This window comes from Rhamphochromis longiceps, linkage group LG1 (assembly GCF_057381845.1).
Source record: "Rhamphochromis longiceps isolate RC_006_pf linkage group LG1, R_longiceps_female_GT1.1, whole genome shotgun sequence".
Classification (NCBI taxonomy): domain Eukaryota; kingdom Metazoa; phylum Chordata; class Actinopteri; order Cichliformes; family Cichlidae; genus Rhamphochromis; species Rhamphochromis longiceps.
In genome coordinates this window covers 38945110-38961408 of record NC_140557.1, presented here as the reverse complement: position 1 = coordinate 38961408, position 16299 = coordinate 38945110, and the positions used below count along the sequence as shown (strand labels likewise).

General features: G+C 41.4%; 1 protein-coding gene across 4 annotated transcripts in view; it reads left to right on the top strand.

Annotated features, from left to right (window-relative positions):
• The window catches only part of large2 (LARGE xylosyl- and glucuronyltransferase 2), a 127250-nt gene extending 119923 nt beyond the window's left edge, over positions 1 to 7327 (top strand). For all 4 annotated transcript variants that reach the window (XM_085408687.1, XM_085408694.1, XM_085408701.1 and 1 more), the window contains 3 exons: positions 402 to 548; positions 646 to 841; positions 3061 to 7327. In XM_085408687.1, coding sequence (XP_085264813.1) covers positions 402 to 548; positions 646 to 841; positions 3061 to 3258 — 541 coding nt within the window. In that variant the 3' untranslated portion in view covers positions 3259 to 7327. The remainder of the gene's footprint in view (positions 1 to 401; positions 549 to 645; positions 842 to 3060) is intronic.
• The last annotated feature ends 8972 nt before the right edge of the window (positions 7328 to 16299 follow it).

Sequence of the window (16299 nt, the reverse complement as noted above, 5' to 3'; positions counted from 1 at the left end):
TCCTTAAAATTATTATTGGACAAAGAAGAGATGACGTTTCCCTCCTTTTCACCAGGATATTCCTGCCATGATTCGGTCTAGGATTTCTGTCTATTTGCCAATTCATTGCGAGTGTTTTTGACTCGATTATATCCGCCTAATAGGAGACGCACTGATCACAAAGTGCTGTATAGTCTGAGCCCAGCATTAGAGGTGAGTCATGAGTCCTGCATAAAATCCTTTTGGAGTAGTTTTCCTAACCAAGAACCAAAAATCATTCATTATATATTATTCATGGCATTTCTGGAAGTTTTACTTACTTTGAACTTTCAGACTGCAATCGTGTTTTCGAGGGTTTAGTCATCCCTGTTGGTAGATACGTGCTGCTTTAGCTGCCTCTCACTTCCTGTTTGCTGCTGCAGAAAGTCTGTGGTGCAGATGGACATGGCTCACACAAAGAAGGCTCTGGTGGTTCCAGCTTTCGAGACCCTTCGTTACCGTCTGTCCTTCCCCAAATCCAAAGCCGAGCTGCTCTCCATGCTGGACATGGGGACTCTCTACACCTTCAGGTTTCTAATTACAAACCAAAATGAACTTTTCTGATCAGTCGATGATGATTGGAGGATTATTTAACTGGCAATGTCTCCTTCTTCCTGCCTGTCACAGGTATCATGTGTGGCCAAAGGGTCACGCACCTACCAACTATGCCAAATGGCGAACGGCCACCACGCCCTATAAGGTGGAGTGGGAGCCAGACTTTGAGCCGTACGTTGTGGTGAGAAGAGAATGTCCTGAGTACGACCAGCGCTTTGTGGGCTTTGGCTGGAACAAGGTGTCCCATATCATGGAGCTGGATGCACAGGTAAACGTGCTCATGTACACAATAATCTAGTCAAAGATGGCAGGGGAAGAACGACTGGGTGGGGTGGGGGGATAGTAATCAGTTATAAACTGATTTAAGTAAATCCTTTCGTGTTTCTCGCTGATCGCTTGTCAACTCAGATGTCCGTGAAGTTGTCCCGTCCTTAGCAGAAAAGTATAATGTTTCTATGCTTGACTTTCTCTTTCTCCAAACGTGGCACATCGAGTTGATGCTAAAGAGCTTGATTTTGGTTTCATATGACCACACAGCTCTCTCCCAAGCCTTTTCTGAATCATTTGGATTTTTAAAACTAAGTCACGTGCCTCCTTAAACAGGAGGACCTTGCAAGCGCTGCTAGATATCAGTCCAGTGTGGTGTTCTTGTTGTCTGTGGTCCAACATCTTTCTCATGATCATCTTCACCCCATGATGCAAGAGCTCATGTGGAGGTCCAGACATAGGGGAGAGTAATGGTCGTTTTATATTTCTTCCATTTCTGATTAATCGCCTTCTCATCAAGCTTCTTGCTGATGGTCTTTGGTCTGTGCCTCATATGCATAATGTATAATGTAATTAAATTTAATTGCAGTTGTAATCTGTGTGTCACATGAGCTCACAGTCAGTATGTGGGAGTCTGGCTGGGCTGTAGGATCTCAGATGCTTGTTTTACTCAGTGTCATATAAATTATTGTATGCCTTTAGTGTAATGTAATGATTGAGCAACTTCATAGCAACATTCATGTGCTTTTTTTAAAATAAGGCAACAGTCCTACTATATTACTTCAGCCAATACCTTTTGATTAGCCTTGTCTCATGCTTTCTTGCTTTGTGGTAGATCTTTGTTCTGTTTTCACGTAGATATTTGAATGCTAATCAATAAAAATCAAAATCAAATCAAATCAAAATCAAATTACAGAGAGTACTCCAGTGATCCCCTATGAGCAGGATCCTTAGTGGGAAGGAGGAAGTCTCTTTTAATATGGCGTTATTTTTGTAACAGGCATCTCCGAAAACGTTAGAGCACTTATGGAAATGTGTGATGTCTTGATGAATCGAGCAAATATTTGAAGTTTACACAGCACCATTCTCGCATGAAAATATCTTAAAGTTTATTTTGTGACCCAGAAAGAGTAATATTTCAAACTCCGCCACTCTGTGTTCCTCCGCCACTGCCTTTTTGAGTTTGGGACGAAATGCATTCTGGGATATTGCATTTCGCCATTTCGAGCTGATTGGAAACCAGAACAGCCAATCAAATTTTTTTGCATCCAAGTCTGTGATTGGCTGGTTTGTGGCACAAATATAACGGTGTACAGAAAGAGCTGAGCGCGCACGGGCAGAAATGTTGAGAGCGCGAGCAACACATTGGGAGAGAGCGCAAATGCAAAACTGAGCGAGAGGGGCTGCTATTGTGTGTGTGTGTGTGTGTGTGTGTGTGTGTGTGTGTGTGTGTGTGTGTGTGTGTGTGTGTGTGTGTGTGTGCACGCAGCAATGAATTTTGTTCACTCAAATTTAGCTTTTCTTCGCTCAAAATAAATCTCTCCTCAAAAAATGCAACACTTGCACCTGCAATTTTTTTTTACGTGCGCTCAGAATAGTGGCACAAAAATAACGCCATATTTTAACAGGAAAAAGACTTCCAGCAGAACCAAAACCATGCTCCTCGTGGGAGATAACGTACAGTTTATGCATCCCAGAAGCTGGGAAATGACTGTGTTCCAGCAGCCATCTAACCATGATGCAGTATGGAGCCTAAATCTAAAATGAAGCATTGTCCACATCCATTCACCATATTGTGGAGCAATGTGTGTTTGAGATTTAATATGAATTTCTGTGTAATGGGAAAGATTTGCAATTTTTTACCAATGGATCACAGTTAATTGCCATATTGTCACAAAGAGATTGCATGTAATTGCCAGCCTGTCCCCATTAAATTTCAAGCTGATAACAGATGAACTCCAGGTTATTGCCATTTTATCACCTTCCTGTTGCAGACCTGGGCAACCAAAGATTGCAAGTTCAGTGTACACACTCACGATAATTTTGGTCATCATTTTTGGCTTTTCCCCCGCGTGACTGTAGCATAAAATTAATATTCTTAAAGGGAGTATTTAACCCGTCCCATCGTGTTTTGATAAACTTACCCAAACTGTGAGTGGAGGCTGAAAGCCATTTGAAAATGCATTTGTTCTCCATTTATCATCTCTTTCTTCTTTTCAGGAGTATGACTTGATGGTCCTGCCGAATGCTTTCATGATCCACATGCCCCACGCTCCCAGCTTCGACATCTCTAAATTTCGCTCCAGCTCCAGCTACCGCAACTGTCTGAACACCCTGAAGGATGAGTTCCACCAGGATCTGTCCAGGAAGTATGGCTCTGCAGCTCTCAAGTACCTCACTGCCCAGAGAAACATCTAGAAAGTAGACTTGTTAAGAGCAGCTCTGTCAGCCCTGCGAGCTCCGACGTGTACTGACGCTGGAGGGGCTTGGAGTGTATCGAGTGTGGATATAAGCTTTACAGCCCTTTTGAGCATCCCCGGGCTCCTGTGCATTAATTCTCCAGTCGACTGCAACTCGGAGTGACTGAGGACCGGACGCAGAGACGAAAACCAAAACAGGACAGCACAGCTGCGGATTTGTAACGCGGGACTCTGACACGGCCGAAGGGGACAATAGATGAGAGTGGAAACTGATGGGACTAGCTTTAAGGCGAGGAAACAACAACCATATTCTTACAATTTGTTCTGACAATCAGGGCTTTTTTCAAGCAGACACACAGTGAACCAGTCGATCTCCACGGATATTTGGATATTTGGCACCTGGGGGAAAAACTTCCGACATTAGGAATCATATTTGGGAGGCACGTCGAACTGGAGAAAGATTTAAGCCTTATCACTTTCCTGATATTTACTAAGATATTTAATATTTTCTTTTCTTTTTTTTTCTTCAGTGCAAATCTGAACCAATGATAGTGAGCATTTGCATTTACAATGTTTTGATTATGGCTTTACACAAGAATCAGTTTTTTTTCTTTCTATATTTTCTGACCTCTTATAAAGAAATCCATAGTGTCCTGGTCAAACGATTTAAGTTTCTTCTGTGGGCTTCAGGGATGTGCTGTGTGTGTGTGTGTGTGTGTGTGTGTGTGTGTGTGTGTGTGTGTGTGTGTGAGACAGAGAGAGAGAGACGGAACAAGCGATCCAGCTGCATCACTGGGCACGTCTTCAACACGCTTACAGCTCGTCTTCAGTGTCACGCTTGCTTCTGTCTTGCATGTAAAGAGTTGCACAACACGTTCTTTTCATGTTGGAAAAATCTACATTTTTCTCCCATGATTCCTCCCTTGGAAACAGAAAATTATTGATGAGATGTGTCATTACCAATTGGGACCAACTCACACGACCAACACCGACACATAATTGTCAGTGATGAGATGAAGCTATTGGCTTTGAAATAGGAGCACGGTGACGGGCAGGAGCTTATTTTTTTGTGCCATTACATTTATAATGTGTCTGAATCACTGGATTGTACGTGCCATCTACTGTACTGTTTTACCCACTGTGCTGCTGTTTTTGTAAAGTCCAGCTGAAATGTTTCTGCAGCCAAAGTTCAGTTTTTTGTTATTCCAACTTTACCTGCAGACTAGAATCTGAAGGATTTCTGCAGTTTGTTGTCAGATTATTTTGATGCAGATCGAGTCTTCTAATCAGGAGGTGACGTTGAATTATAACAGGAAAAAGAAGCTTCTGTGTCCTCTTCTCTTTGCCAAATTGAATATTTTTCCAAGCTAATTTTACATGAGATTTGAAGCTATTTAAAATGAAACAGCTGACCGGCTAACTCAGAACACAGGATGTGCTTGAATTTTTACTGACAGAGAAAAGAAAAGAGTAAAAAAGTAGTGTAGTGTTCCCAACTTTGTGTCATAGCCTGTTACATGATATCAGCGACGGGCTCGGTCACTCAGACCCGTCAATAAACCTGGAAACCTCACAGGAATAACGTTGGTGAGGGGTGGTGCAGTTGGAGAACTACATCCTGCACTGACAACCTTGTGATTGCTTTAGTTAATGCGGTCCCCCGTAGTTTTTTTTTGTTGTTGTTGTGAAATGCCAAGTTGCAAACGCTCCCTAACTAACCACTGAGTGATAGTAAAACTATCAGGAGTGCAACACAAACCTGAGAAACTTCAAAGTAAAAGTTGTATTTTTTCAATGAAATGCACAACTTGTACTCTGACACCTGACGTTCTCTGTTTCAGGTCAACCAGAAACCTGATAGTTTCACGATTAGTTAGTGAGTGTTTGCAGACTAGTCTTCCATATGAACTACAGGTGACCATGGCAATCTTCTAGCAACCAAAGAAATGACAGGGTAGTTTTCAGTGCAGCACTCTTTGTGATTAACGTCACTGAGGGACAGCAGTCACCCACCACCAAGCATTCTCCAACCAGTTATTCCTCCTTACCCGACGAGCCTGCAGGCCTGTGAGACTGGAGACGAATTAATGATGTAGTGAAATCGGAGCATGAGGTCACTGGATATCAAGCGCAATTACAGTAAACTTCCTGTCCAGCAATATTTGGTGTTACATTTGTTTGTAAGGCTGTTTACATCCACCAAACAAAGTTACAGGTCAAAGTCTGACACAAAAGGCTTTTTTTGTTTTGTTTTATCTGTTACTGGCACAAAAGAGCTTCAGTACGTTGATGTCACAACTGGTAGTAGGGACTCAAGAGCAGAGCGGTTTGACGTCTCCAAAAACAGTTTATTTACAACACCGGTGCACGATATATACAGTGAAGGGAAAACATCCAACTCCAGGGAATCACGGGGAAGCTCTCTCACACTCGCTCTCGTCTTCTCGCCCAAACTCACACACGCTCACACGGTAGGGAGGTCACAGGTCCAGGAAGGAAAGTCTGTGGTAGAGGAAAGGGAGTCACTCACAAATCACGAAATACTAAGCAGATAAGCTGGGAGAATCACTAACGTCTGTAGTACAATCATCCAGCGACGAGAAGATCTGTGCTCCAGCCTCAAATAGTGCTTCAGGTGATGACAGCTGATTGTTGTCAGGTGTGTGGGCCAAGGGCGGGAGCCCACAGTGAGCTCCGCCCAGGCAGAGAGAGAGAGAAAACAAAACAAACACATGCAGCAATGCGGAGCCGGCCGGCAGGCACGGAGACCATGACAGTTGAGGCTTCATAAAGTCAAGATGGTTAGTTTTTTTCCCACCAATGCACATTTATTTGCACTTTGCTCAGATGCATTTAGAAAAGTAACAGAGCCGTGAAAGTGCAGCATCAAGAATTAAATACAGTGTGACTGAATATTTTAAAAGGAAGATTATAAGAAATCTGATTTTCTCAAAAGATGATGTCCATTCAGTCTTAAAGTGTGGTTGAGGATGTCATCACGTGGAAATCAGTGCTGACATCTTGTGCCGGTGGTTTGTTAGTCTTTACAGTGGGGACGCTAACCCTGCACCCAGTTCAGATCTTGATACCAAGCTAAGAGCACAACCAGTCTAGTCAAAAATATCTGACGTGTATCAAACTGAATAACTTGGTTACAAATGGGTTTTCTTTAAAATCACAAGAATACAGCGAGCGTCCAAATCGGTAAATCTGTTGACAGCTACATGTTCAAGTTGTAAACATCCAACAGCAGCAAACTGGAATGCAGCCGTCAAACCAGAATGCTTCTCCTGAACTTTCCACAACTGATCCGTGTGCTGCAGAAAGATATTTATTTCAGTTGGACTTTATTCATTTTCTGTTTGTTTTTAATGATGCTCTGTCCAACATTTCCAATCAGTAAAGTATGATGAAATACATTTGTCATGTTGTTATGACATGTAGCATTGGACATGATGGATAAGTCCTACTGCTTCAGTTTAGTTTAGTTTTTGGTTATTTGAACGCTTTGGTCAGTTATGCTCAGAAGCATCCGTGTTTAACGTTATGTTGGAGCTGCCTGCAGGCTGATCACGATGTTTGCATCCTTCCCTGTAGCGCAGGAGAGCAAAACAAGTACCAAGGTGCAGCGTTATCGCTTGTAGCAGCATCGCGCTGTAGTTTTGTTTTTGAGCATTCTCTACAAATTTTCATCTCTACCTGCATTTAGAGGGGAGGGAAAGGCAAGCGGAAAAGACTTCAAGCAGATCTCGTGTAATTTCCACTGCAAATACGGCAAACATGGGAGGTGGGTCACGAGTGACGGTGTATGTGACGGCCGTTTGACGAGTCCAGACGGTGCCGTGAAGAGCCCTGCTCCCTGTCCACTCCCACCCACACCACCTCTATTGCCGTGTTGTTGATTGTGGTAAATGCTAGTGCCTTTGCTGTATTGTGAAACTGGATATTGATTGTACTGTTGTACCGACAGGGCCTGGGGATAGTCAGGCGCTCTATTTATTATTGTTGACTCAAATCGATCATATTTTTCTATGTAAGTGCTTTAAATAAATTTGCCCTTTTTATCACTTGGTCTGTATTTAGTTTTTCAGCATTCTTGACAAACACGACTCCGCTCTGCATGAGGATGCAAATACTCCTCAAGCTCGCTAAAGTAGCATTAAATGAACAAACGCTGCAGCATTTGGATCCAAGGATGTCTTGGGAACCTCAGGAATTCAGAATATTTGCCAAGGTCAGTGGTTTTAAGCCGGCTGAATCTTCCATGTGTGTAATTGGCCTAGTGAAAATTCCAAATACAAACCAAATTGTTTTGGATGAATAGGTCCCCTGATGGCTCTCATCCCTTTTAATGCAAATTACAATACAGTAATTGGATTCAGAACTTTGCCTGCAGTTTGTTCAGAAGTGAATCATTTCTTAACAAATTGGGGTGAGAGAGTAGAAAAGCAAATGAATACACATTTAGAAAAGCATTTATGTTTTCATTCATATATATATATGTGTGTGTGTGTGTGTGTGTGTGTGTGTGTGTGTGTGTGTGTGTGTGTGTGTGTGTGTGTGTGTGAAGCCAGAAATGCCGACAATACAAAATATTCTGAATATGAGGGAAAGAGTGGGCTGCAATGTGCCCCGGGCCATTTAAGCTTTTACAAATGCATCCAAAATATAGTAAAATGTAGCATAAGATGGAAATACATATAGTTACATACGTGTAGTATGCCCTTCTGCTTCTCTGCGTTACATCGTCAAATGCAGAGCAGGTCTTCATCTCATGATTAGCACATGACACATAGACGTAATATCGCTCAAGCTCCCATTTCACAGCAGGAGAACATCCACTTCACACCTCCAGTGTTCTTAGTAACAGCTTATCAGTTCTTAGTCAGCTTCCCTGCATGTAGGCTAACCAAGCTCATATGTGAGTGTAAGACTGTACAAGAACTTACTGGAAACCTCAAAGTACCTTTCATGCCTGTTTTTTACTGCAGTTATTTTAAACCTTTTCAGTAAAATCACTGCATTAAAGTGATCTGTGACATTCCTCAAAGACAAGGGCAGAGCTTCTTTGATGGCATCCCGTATGCATCAGAAGGATTATATAGGGAGGAGACGTGTGCAAAGACTTCTGTATTGAAATCTATTTCACACAACAGCACAGAAGCACAAATTCCACAGGACAAATCTTTTAAACCCTTTTATTGCTGCTGTGCTTTTATAATGTCAACAGGAAATCGGTTTGTATACCATTTTTAATAAGTAGAGCTCACTTGGAAGAACTGAATATGATTCCCTTTGATAGACCCCCCCACACACACACCTCTAGTGGTGCTGAGGATGCAGACTGAGGCTTGAATAGAGCTCTGTCTGAGGTGGAGATGGGGAGGAGGTGGGTTGCGCGAAAAGAGTCCGAAAAGGAGAATGCGCACAGATTTAAAAGGCGTGATGTCGAGGATGATTGGCCCAAAAAAGGCGGGTGAGAAGGTTCACTCTTCCTGTTCAGTTAGGTTTTGAAGAACAGTCCAAATCTAACTGAATGTTCTAGGATTTATTTAGTCCATCTACATCCCCACCTTGGCCTACGGCCGTGAGAGCTGGGTGTTGACTGAAAGAGAAACGTTGCAAATTTCCTCCATTTTCCTCCATCCTCACCCTCAGCCTTAAAAAGAAGGGGGGAGGAGCTTGGACATGTCTTGAAGCAGAGCTTCTGTTTCTCCGTGTTGAAAGGAGCCAGTCGAGGCTCTGTTGTTAAGATCACTTGTTGGGTCTGCGCTTCCACAGGCCCCGCTGGTTTAGAAACTTATTCCCGTTAACGACAAGGAAGCAAGACGAACAGCGATTTTACTTGCGCAAGGGAGGTCCCGGTCGGTGTCTCAGGAAAGCACTCTGAATCCAACCACAGACGACCTCGACCCCGGCCTCCACTTCCCGCCTTTTATTGACAACAGTTACAGTACACACAAGCACCTCCCATTGTAACCCCCCCCCCCCCCCCCCCCCATGGTTATAAAAGATAAGGTACCATGTGTGTATGTGTGCGCACGTGTGTATGCCTGTGCGAGAATGTGTGTGTTTGTGTTTTGGGGTGCGTTTGTGTGACCTCCTGCTCACCAAAAGGGTCATAAGGGCAGGAAATTTACTAAACAAGAAAACAGAACCCTCACATGTGATGTGTCCCTATAAAACACTACAGCCTCCCCCGCCAACAGGCTGGGGAGGGTAATAGAAACAAAGAAATGTCTTTGATGATGCTGTTTGAACTAAGACTTACAAATTTAAGTAACACAATGACAACATTTAACAATTTGACTCCAACATCACTCTTCATAGTTTCATTCTGACTACATACCCCGTGTACTGCAATTTCACCACGATCCTTTTCACAAACATCAACTTCTGTTTTAGCGTGAAAACAATTTCATGTAATAAATCACAGCTGAAGAGAGTTGATCTCCAACCGCCACTAAGCACTGTTCAATTAAAGAGCTACAATTTCCAAGCCTGAAACAAACATGTCAGAGGATGAATGACACGGGCAGGATGCTATTTTTGTTTTTAGGTTTTTATGACATGTATGTTTGTTTATTTGTTTGTTTATGACATCTTCGTTCTCCATCCCACATCATTTTTTTCCAGTTTATGCTACGTGAATTCCCTGTGTAAAAGCTCTGCTATTTTTATTGAATTGGAAGAGATCCAGTACACACTAGAGATGTATAAATACACTGGGACATAATTCATATGTCTGTGAAGAGTTAAGAATATTAGTCGCCCATTTTCCCCACTTTTTAAAATTCATCTGTAAATTTTGGCCTAAACTGTGATCTTGAGTGAAAGAACTTCAATCAAACTAAGTAAAAAACATCAAGTCACATGGAGTAGCATTTTTAGTCATGCAGCCAAACCTTACTCACTACCTGATGTGGACCGTGGATTATTTTTGTTGGTTATGCAGTCAGGTTAAGTTTCATATGAGAAGAAATACATTTTCCTTTACATGTTAATGGGCAATGCAGTTTAGGCGTATCTCTTTTTCTTTCTTCAGAGAGAAGGTTGGAGAATTTTATCAATAAAAATTTTAGGACTAAGCTTCTGACCTTCCGTCTCTAAGTGGGAGCTGAGTCCCATAGCATGAATAATACAGCTACACGCCTACACCTTCTCTTCAGTACAAAACCACATTAAGCAATTTTCTGTGAGCGTTTTCCTGCTCTGACATTAATTGCAAAAGCCTGGAAATTGAATTGTCCTTTGCAGATGTGTTGCTTGAATAATGGGCTCCCTCACCACTTTTCTTTCACTAAAAAAGAGAGGGAAAAGAACTGTGAAGTCAAGCATTTCCTTATTTCCAATATCTGCAGAAACAATTGAAGTACTGCGATAACAATCTCTTTCAAGACAAATGCCTCCCACTTCCAAAGCAATGCTCACCAAAGCAGAAAGCAGCTGATGTACTGCTGTCATGAAAAAACAGCAAAGGTAGAAAAGAACCGTTACGCTGCTTTCAAACGGTTGTTTAGAAACAAATACTGGCAGCACTGACCCATGGCTCTCTGGCGGGTTTTTCTCTTTTTTTTCTGTGTTCTTGTTTTGTATGCACTTAATTACTGAAAAGTACAGTTTCTTCTCCCTCTATTGAACATACATGCTCAACAAAAATCCCCAGTTAATCTCAGGGCTTGCCCTGCAGCACAAGTACAATATGCAAATGAATGAATTCATCAAACGCTCTTTTAAGTATCAAACACGATTGCTGAAAAGTTTGTATTTTGCCTTGTAAATTAGATTCCAAGTGATGATACAGAAGCAAATGTAGAAAGGACTGACTGCAGTTTTTTTTCCTGGACAAAGAGCCACATTTATGAACAGCAGTCAGCAGGAGGTGCTTGGGGTGGATGGAGGGGAGTATCAAACGCAATACTCTGACCCCAAACACTGGCCATTAGGTTAAGGTTGGCGAAAGATGGGATTTTTAACCCGTCAACACAAAGTTATATAAAACCAGACGACCACCTTTATTTATCTCAGACTTTTCATACTGTTTGCCACTATGGTTATTAATACCTTTGGACCTTCAACATAAGTGATTTATTTGCTCATAACTAATATTTTGATTGAATTTGTTCACATATGATTTACTTGAATATCTCATATCGAAGCCTAGCATATTGAACTGTGAGCTGTTTATTCACATCATAAAACATTATCATTATGACCATCATTATTATCATCGCATTCATTTTTTAATATGTTGCTTATAGTTATCACTGTTAAAGACCTAACTCAGATCATAAAAATGTACATGTTAATTTTTTTAACTATTTTAATATTCTTTGTAAATATTTTTATATACTCTCGTTAAAATTCCTTAATTTGCTAAGTTTTTATTCCTTACTTACAACAGATCCACTGAAAAGTGCAGGTGAAAGGGAAACGAATGGTAAATGGTAAATGGCCTGTATTTGTATAGCGCCTTACTAGTCCCTAAGGACCCCCAAAGCGCTTCACACATCCAGTCATCCACCCATTCACACACACATTCACACACTGGTGATGGCAGCTACATTGTAGCCACAGCCACCCTGGGGCGCACTGACAGAGGCGAATGACAGGTGTGAAAAAAGATTTACCTCCACATTGCACATTGCTCCACCCGGACCTCAGTCCATGTCTCCAGTGGTGGAATAAACAACCTCCTGCTCATAAAAGCAGCTGTTTCTTTTCTTCTGTCATAAAACTCGTGTCATAAAGACACACAACACACGTCTGCTCCACGTTGAATAACATCTTCATTTCTTTCCTCTTTTGTTCCTTCCCAGTTGTTTTATGGATAGTACATTATAATACTGGCTTGAATAATGTCAGGTCTGTGCGCTATGATATATAGTTCTATAATGGTATATAGCTCATAGTCTGCCTCCGGGTATCTGAGGTTATCGTCCCATCTATTAGTCCTTCCCTTCACCTAAAACCAAAGGTGAATGGTCGAAAGTTTTTCTAAAACTGTCTACGCACCCCAGCCTTGTTGTTTTACCTATACAAACACTACATGTGTTTAACTAACGTCAGGTATGTCAGAATGAACCACACTCCCCACACTCACCTGCTTCATCCTCCCAGCAACTCCTCTTAGCTGCTCTCCAGTTAACGTCCAGTGTTTTTTCAACTTTTCAGTTTTATTCAATTCAATTTTATTTATACAGCGCCAAATCACAACATCAGTCGCCTCAAGCCGTTTTATATTGTAAGGTAGACCCTACAATAATACATACAGAGAAAAACCCAACAATCATATGACCCCCTATGAGCAAGCACTTTGGTGACAGTGGGAAGGAAAAACTCCCTTTTAACAGGAAGAAACCTCCGACAGAACCAGGCTCAGGGAGGGGCGGGGCCATCTGCTGCGACCGGTTGGGGTCCACCAAAGCTGATCTCCTTGTAGCAGCAGAAGTTGTACCAATTACAAACATATACAACTGTCACCGTCTACAATACACGAAAATAACATCCAATTCGTATGTAATCAAATAAAGTGACAAAGTTTTAGCTCAATTTTCAAAGCTGAGACTTTGAGAAAAAAGTAACATTTTCTGAATATTTGTAAACTGACTTAAGAGTAACCAGCTCTGACAGCTTCATGTCCCTGCAGAGATTATTCCAGAAAAAATGGCACATTTTCTCTCTAATTCTGACTCTGTGGACAGATATTTGGAAACTATTGTGAGCGCAAAGACAGCCAGGATTATATTTTTACATGTACTGTATGTGCAAAGATAAAAGAGAAGCAGACCCAAGAGAGATTTATATTTAATAAAGAACCTACGGGCATATCCGCAGACACACAGATGGTTAGCAGCTGCATACAGACAAGAAAGGTATGTTTGATTTCCACTGCCAGGAATGTACATGTGAAGCTCCGTGTGTAGACAGTATCCTTGTTGTTTAGGAGCTGGCCAAGTGTAATTACATTTATTGTATTTACATTTTTTATATTTTTATATTACACTAAATGATCATTTATTTTCCCTGTTTTAATAATGACATTAATGTATTGTTGCTGGGCTGGTGTTTAACTTACAAGAAAAAACCCAACACTGTTTTGTATTGAGCTTTGATTAATCGATTAACCCTTTTAGAGCCGTTACCAACGAGTGTACCACAATCTTAAATGTAACCAAGTGAAACCAAGAAAACATCCTTTCCTAGAGAATCCTCAAGCTTACATTTCCTAGATCAACTCCAGATTGTGTCAACAGAAGCTTTGGCCTGTGCTCAGTGTTTGGCTAGAAGGAGATGATGAAGCCATCAGAGGATGGAGGTGGGTACAGGCCAGTTTTTACTCTTACAGTCTACACAGTATAAATGTGGATCCAGCAGAAAAGTATTCGCATCACTGGCCCAGAAGAGTCGTCACCCGCCTCAGATCAATGGCAATACCTCTCCCCTCTCTTTCTGCCTGGTCTCTATGAGCACTATAAAGGGGAGGATGACACTTTCTCCCTGACTACAATGAAGAATGCATCCAACATAGTTATACACATATAGGATCATATCTGGGCTTTATTGACTGCTGGGTTGCTCCAGCCAGGGTGTCCTATAACAGATTTTGAATAAAAAAGTCCTGCTATTTATCATAATGTATTTGTATAAATGTTCCATCCACGCTAACCAAGTAGGTTGAGCACCTCTGCATTTCACACTGAGGTATAAAAATAGATGGACATTACCCAAACCCAAATTCCAGCCCGACCAGTAACCAAAGCTGGCTCATTGTCAAGCAAATGGTTGGTGAGAGGTATTTTTTTCTTCTATGCATTTGCTCTATTTTATTTATTGTAATATTATATAGTGAAGACAGCCATTCCATTGTGACTCAAAAAAAGTTGGACAGTAATTTGGATGCACATCTATACCTGTTAAAGTCTGTTGAACTAAAGATGAAAAGTATTTCCTTGCAATTAAAAAGGTCAAAATGCCTCCATATGACTCGCAGACTGAAAAAACCCAAATATCATAAATGTTATAGCAAGTGTAACAGATTTCATCCTCTATCCATCCATGATGTGCTTTGCATATTATGTCTCTGACCTGGCAAAAAATTCAATCCACACTAAACATGAACTGTGTACCACCGTCCAGTTGGACATCTATTCAATTCAATCCAGTTTTATTTATACAGCGCCAAATCACAATAACAGTTGCCTCAAGGCGCTTTATATTGTAAGGTAGACCCAACAATCATATGACCCTCTATGAGCAAGCACTTTGGCGACAGTGGGAAGGAAAAACACCCTTTTAACAGGAAGAAGCCTCCAGCAGAACCAGGCTCAGGGAGGGGCGGGGCCATCTGCTGCAACCAGTTGGGGTGAGAGAAGGAAGACAGGATCTGAATCTGGATTTGTTGTATTTTCTAGAGAAATTCATGTTTCTCAATTTTTCTTTTCAAATTTGATCAGTTTTCAGTTGTGAATATGTGTCCTCGGAAAAATGATTTAAATATCGACATTTGCCTTTAGCAGTCGCAAACCGTAGTTCCAAAAACTGCTGGAGTGAGAGCTGAAGTAATGTCATGACTTCCAACTTGAACCAAGGCCTTTCTTAGCAGTCAATAAAGCACAGATATGATCCTATCCACCCCAGTTTAAATATGTTGAATGCATTCTTCTTCTTCATATAAATCTAGCCATACCATTATGAATATCCTGCTAATGTTTTGTGTGCAACGCTAACAGAGTAGTTTGAGTGCCTTAGTCCAGTGAACCCAGAGAAGTACTGTCCTGCAGTCTGCAGTCAGTGTTCTCCTCCTTCTGCCTCCATAGGTGGATGCTGTTTGTCCTTGGTGGAAACTTTTGTGGGGGGGTTTCAGGAACACTAGCATGAGTTGTGTGGGACCTTGAACAGTGCATAGCACTGCAAACACACAATGTTAATTTGCTGAGTGTGGATAACAGTAGCAGCCATCTTTTGCCAGGCTAGCGTCCACCCTCCTGTGCATAATTTTTCAGTCGAGTGGTTATATGTCAGTTTAGTCATATATTTGATTACCATTACGTTTCTGCACCAAAGTGCTATAGAGCCCTGCAGTTAGCGAGGCAGTCGTCTGTCTTACCTTCCGCTTTGCTCATGACTCCTTTCTGTAGCAGACAGAAGGTTGCTGTTGGATACACGTTTAGAGCAAAGTAATTTTACTTCACTGATGTTTTAAAATGTTTTCATTCTGGTTCAATCATTCACAGCAATTGATAATTCTGTCTGGAAAATTACAGTGTGAAATACACATCATCATTGTTGTTCACTGTTTAAGACTGAGATGATGGAACACTGAAACAATTTCATTTCTTAGTGGTTCTTGTTAAACAGTATCTGTGGGCTCTTTCTGCTCTGAGACTACAATAAGCCTTTTATGCATAATAATTGTAATGGTTTGTTATGAGGCAAGAAAGCAGGAATATCACTTGTTTGATTACATTTCACACATTTCATCTCACTTTGTGCTTCTCCACTAACAAAATTTTCATGATTTCAGTCTGCCTCTCTAAGGGCAACTTAGCTTTACAGAGTTGAACTTGCAGCACATAATACCACAACACCCACATAGTAATAACTTACAAATGATCTCTTCTGACCATTTTCTTGTAGCTGTGTATTGATTTCACAGCAACTAACAACAAAGTTACTTTTACTCCACGCTTGTGCGCGCTCGCACACACACACACACACACACACACACACACACACACACACACACACACACACACACACACACACACACACACACACACACATTGTTTAAATTTTTTTATTTTTATTTACACATTTAATTTCTATTTTTTTTAACTTCCACCTGACGGGGCCCCTGATGTGCTGTTGGCTCAGGTGCCTCTCAGCAGCCAACAGTTAGGAAAAGTGGATCAGAGATCCTTCCTCTCACATTTGACATCACACGGCTCAGTGAGGAGGCCACAGAAGCAGCAGAATTTAATGAGGGTGAAGGGGTGAACACGCATTTACACAATGGATTCATTAGAGAGACATATTG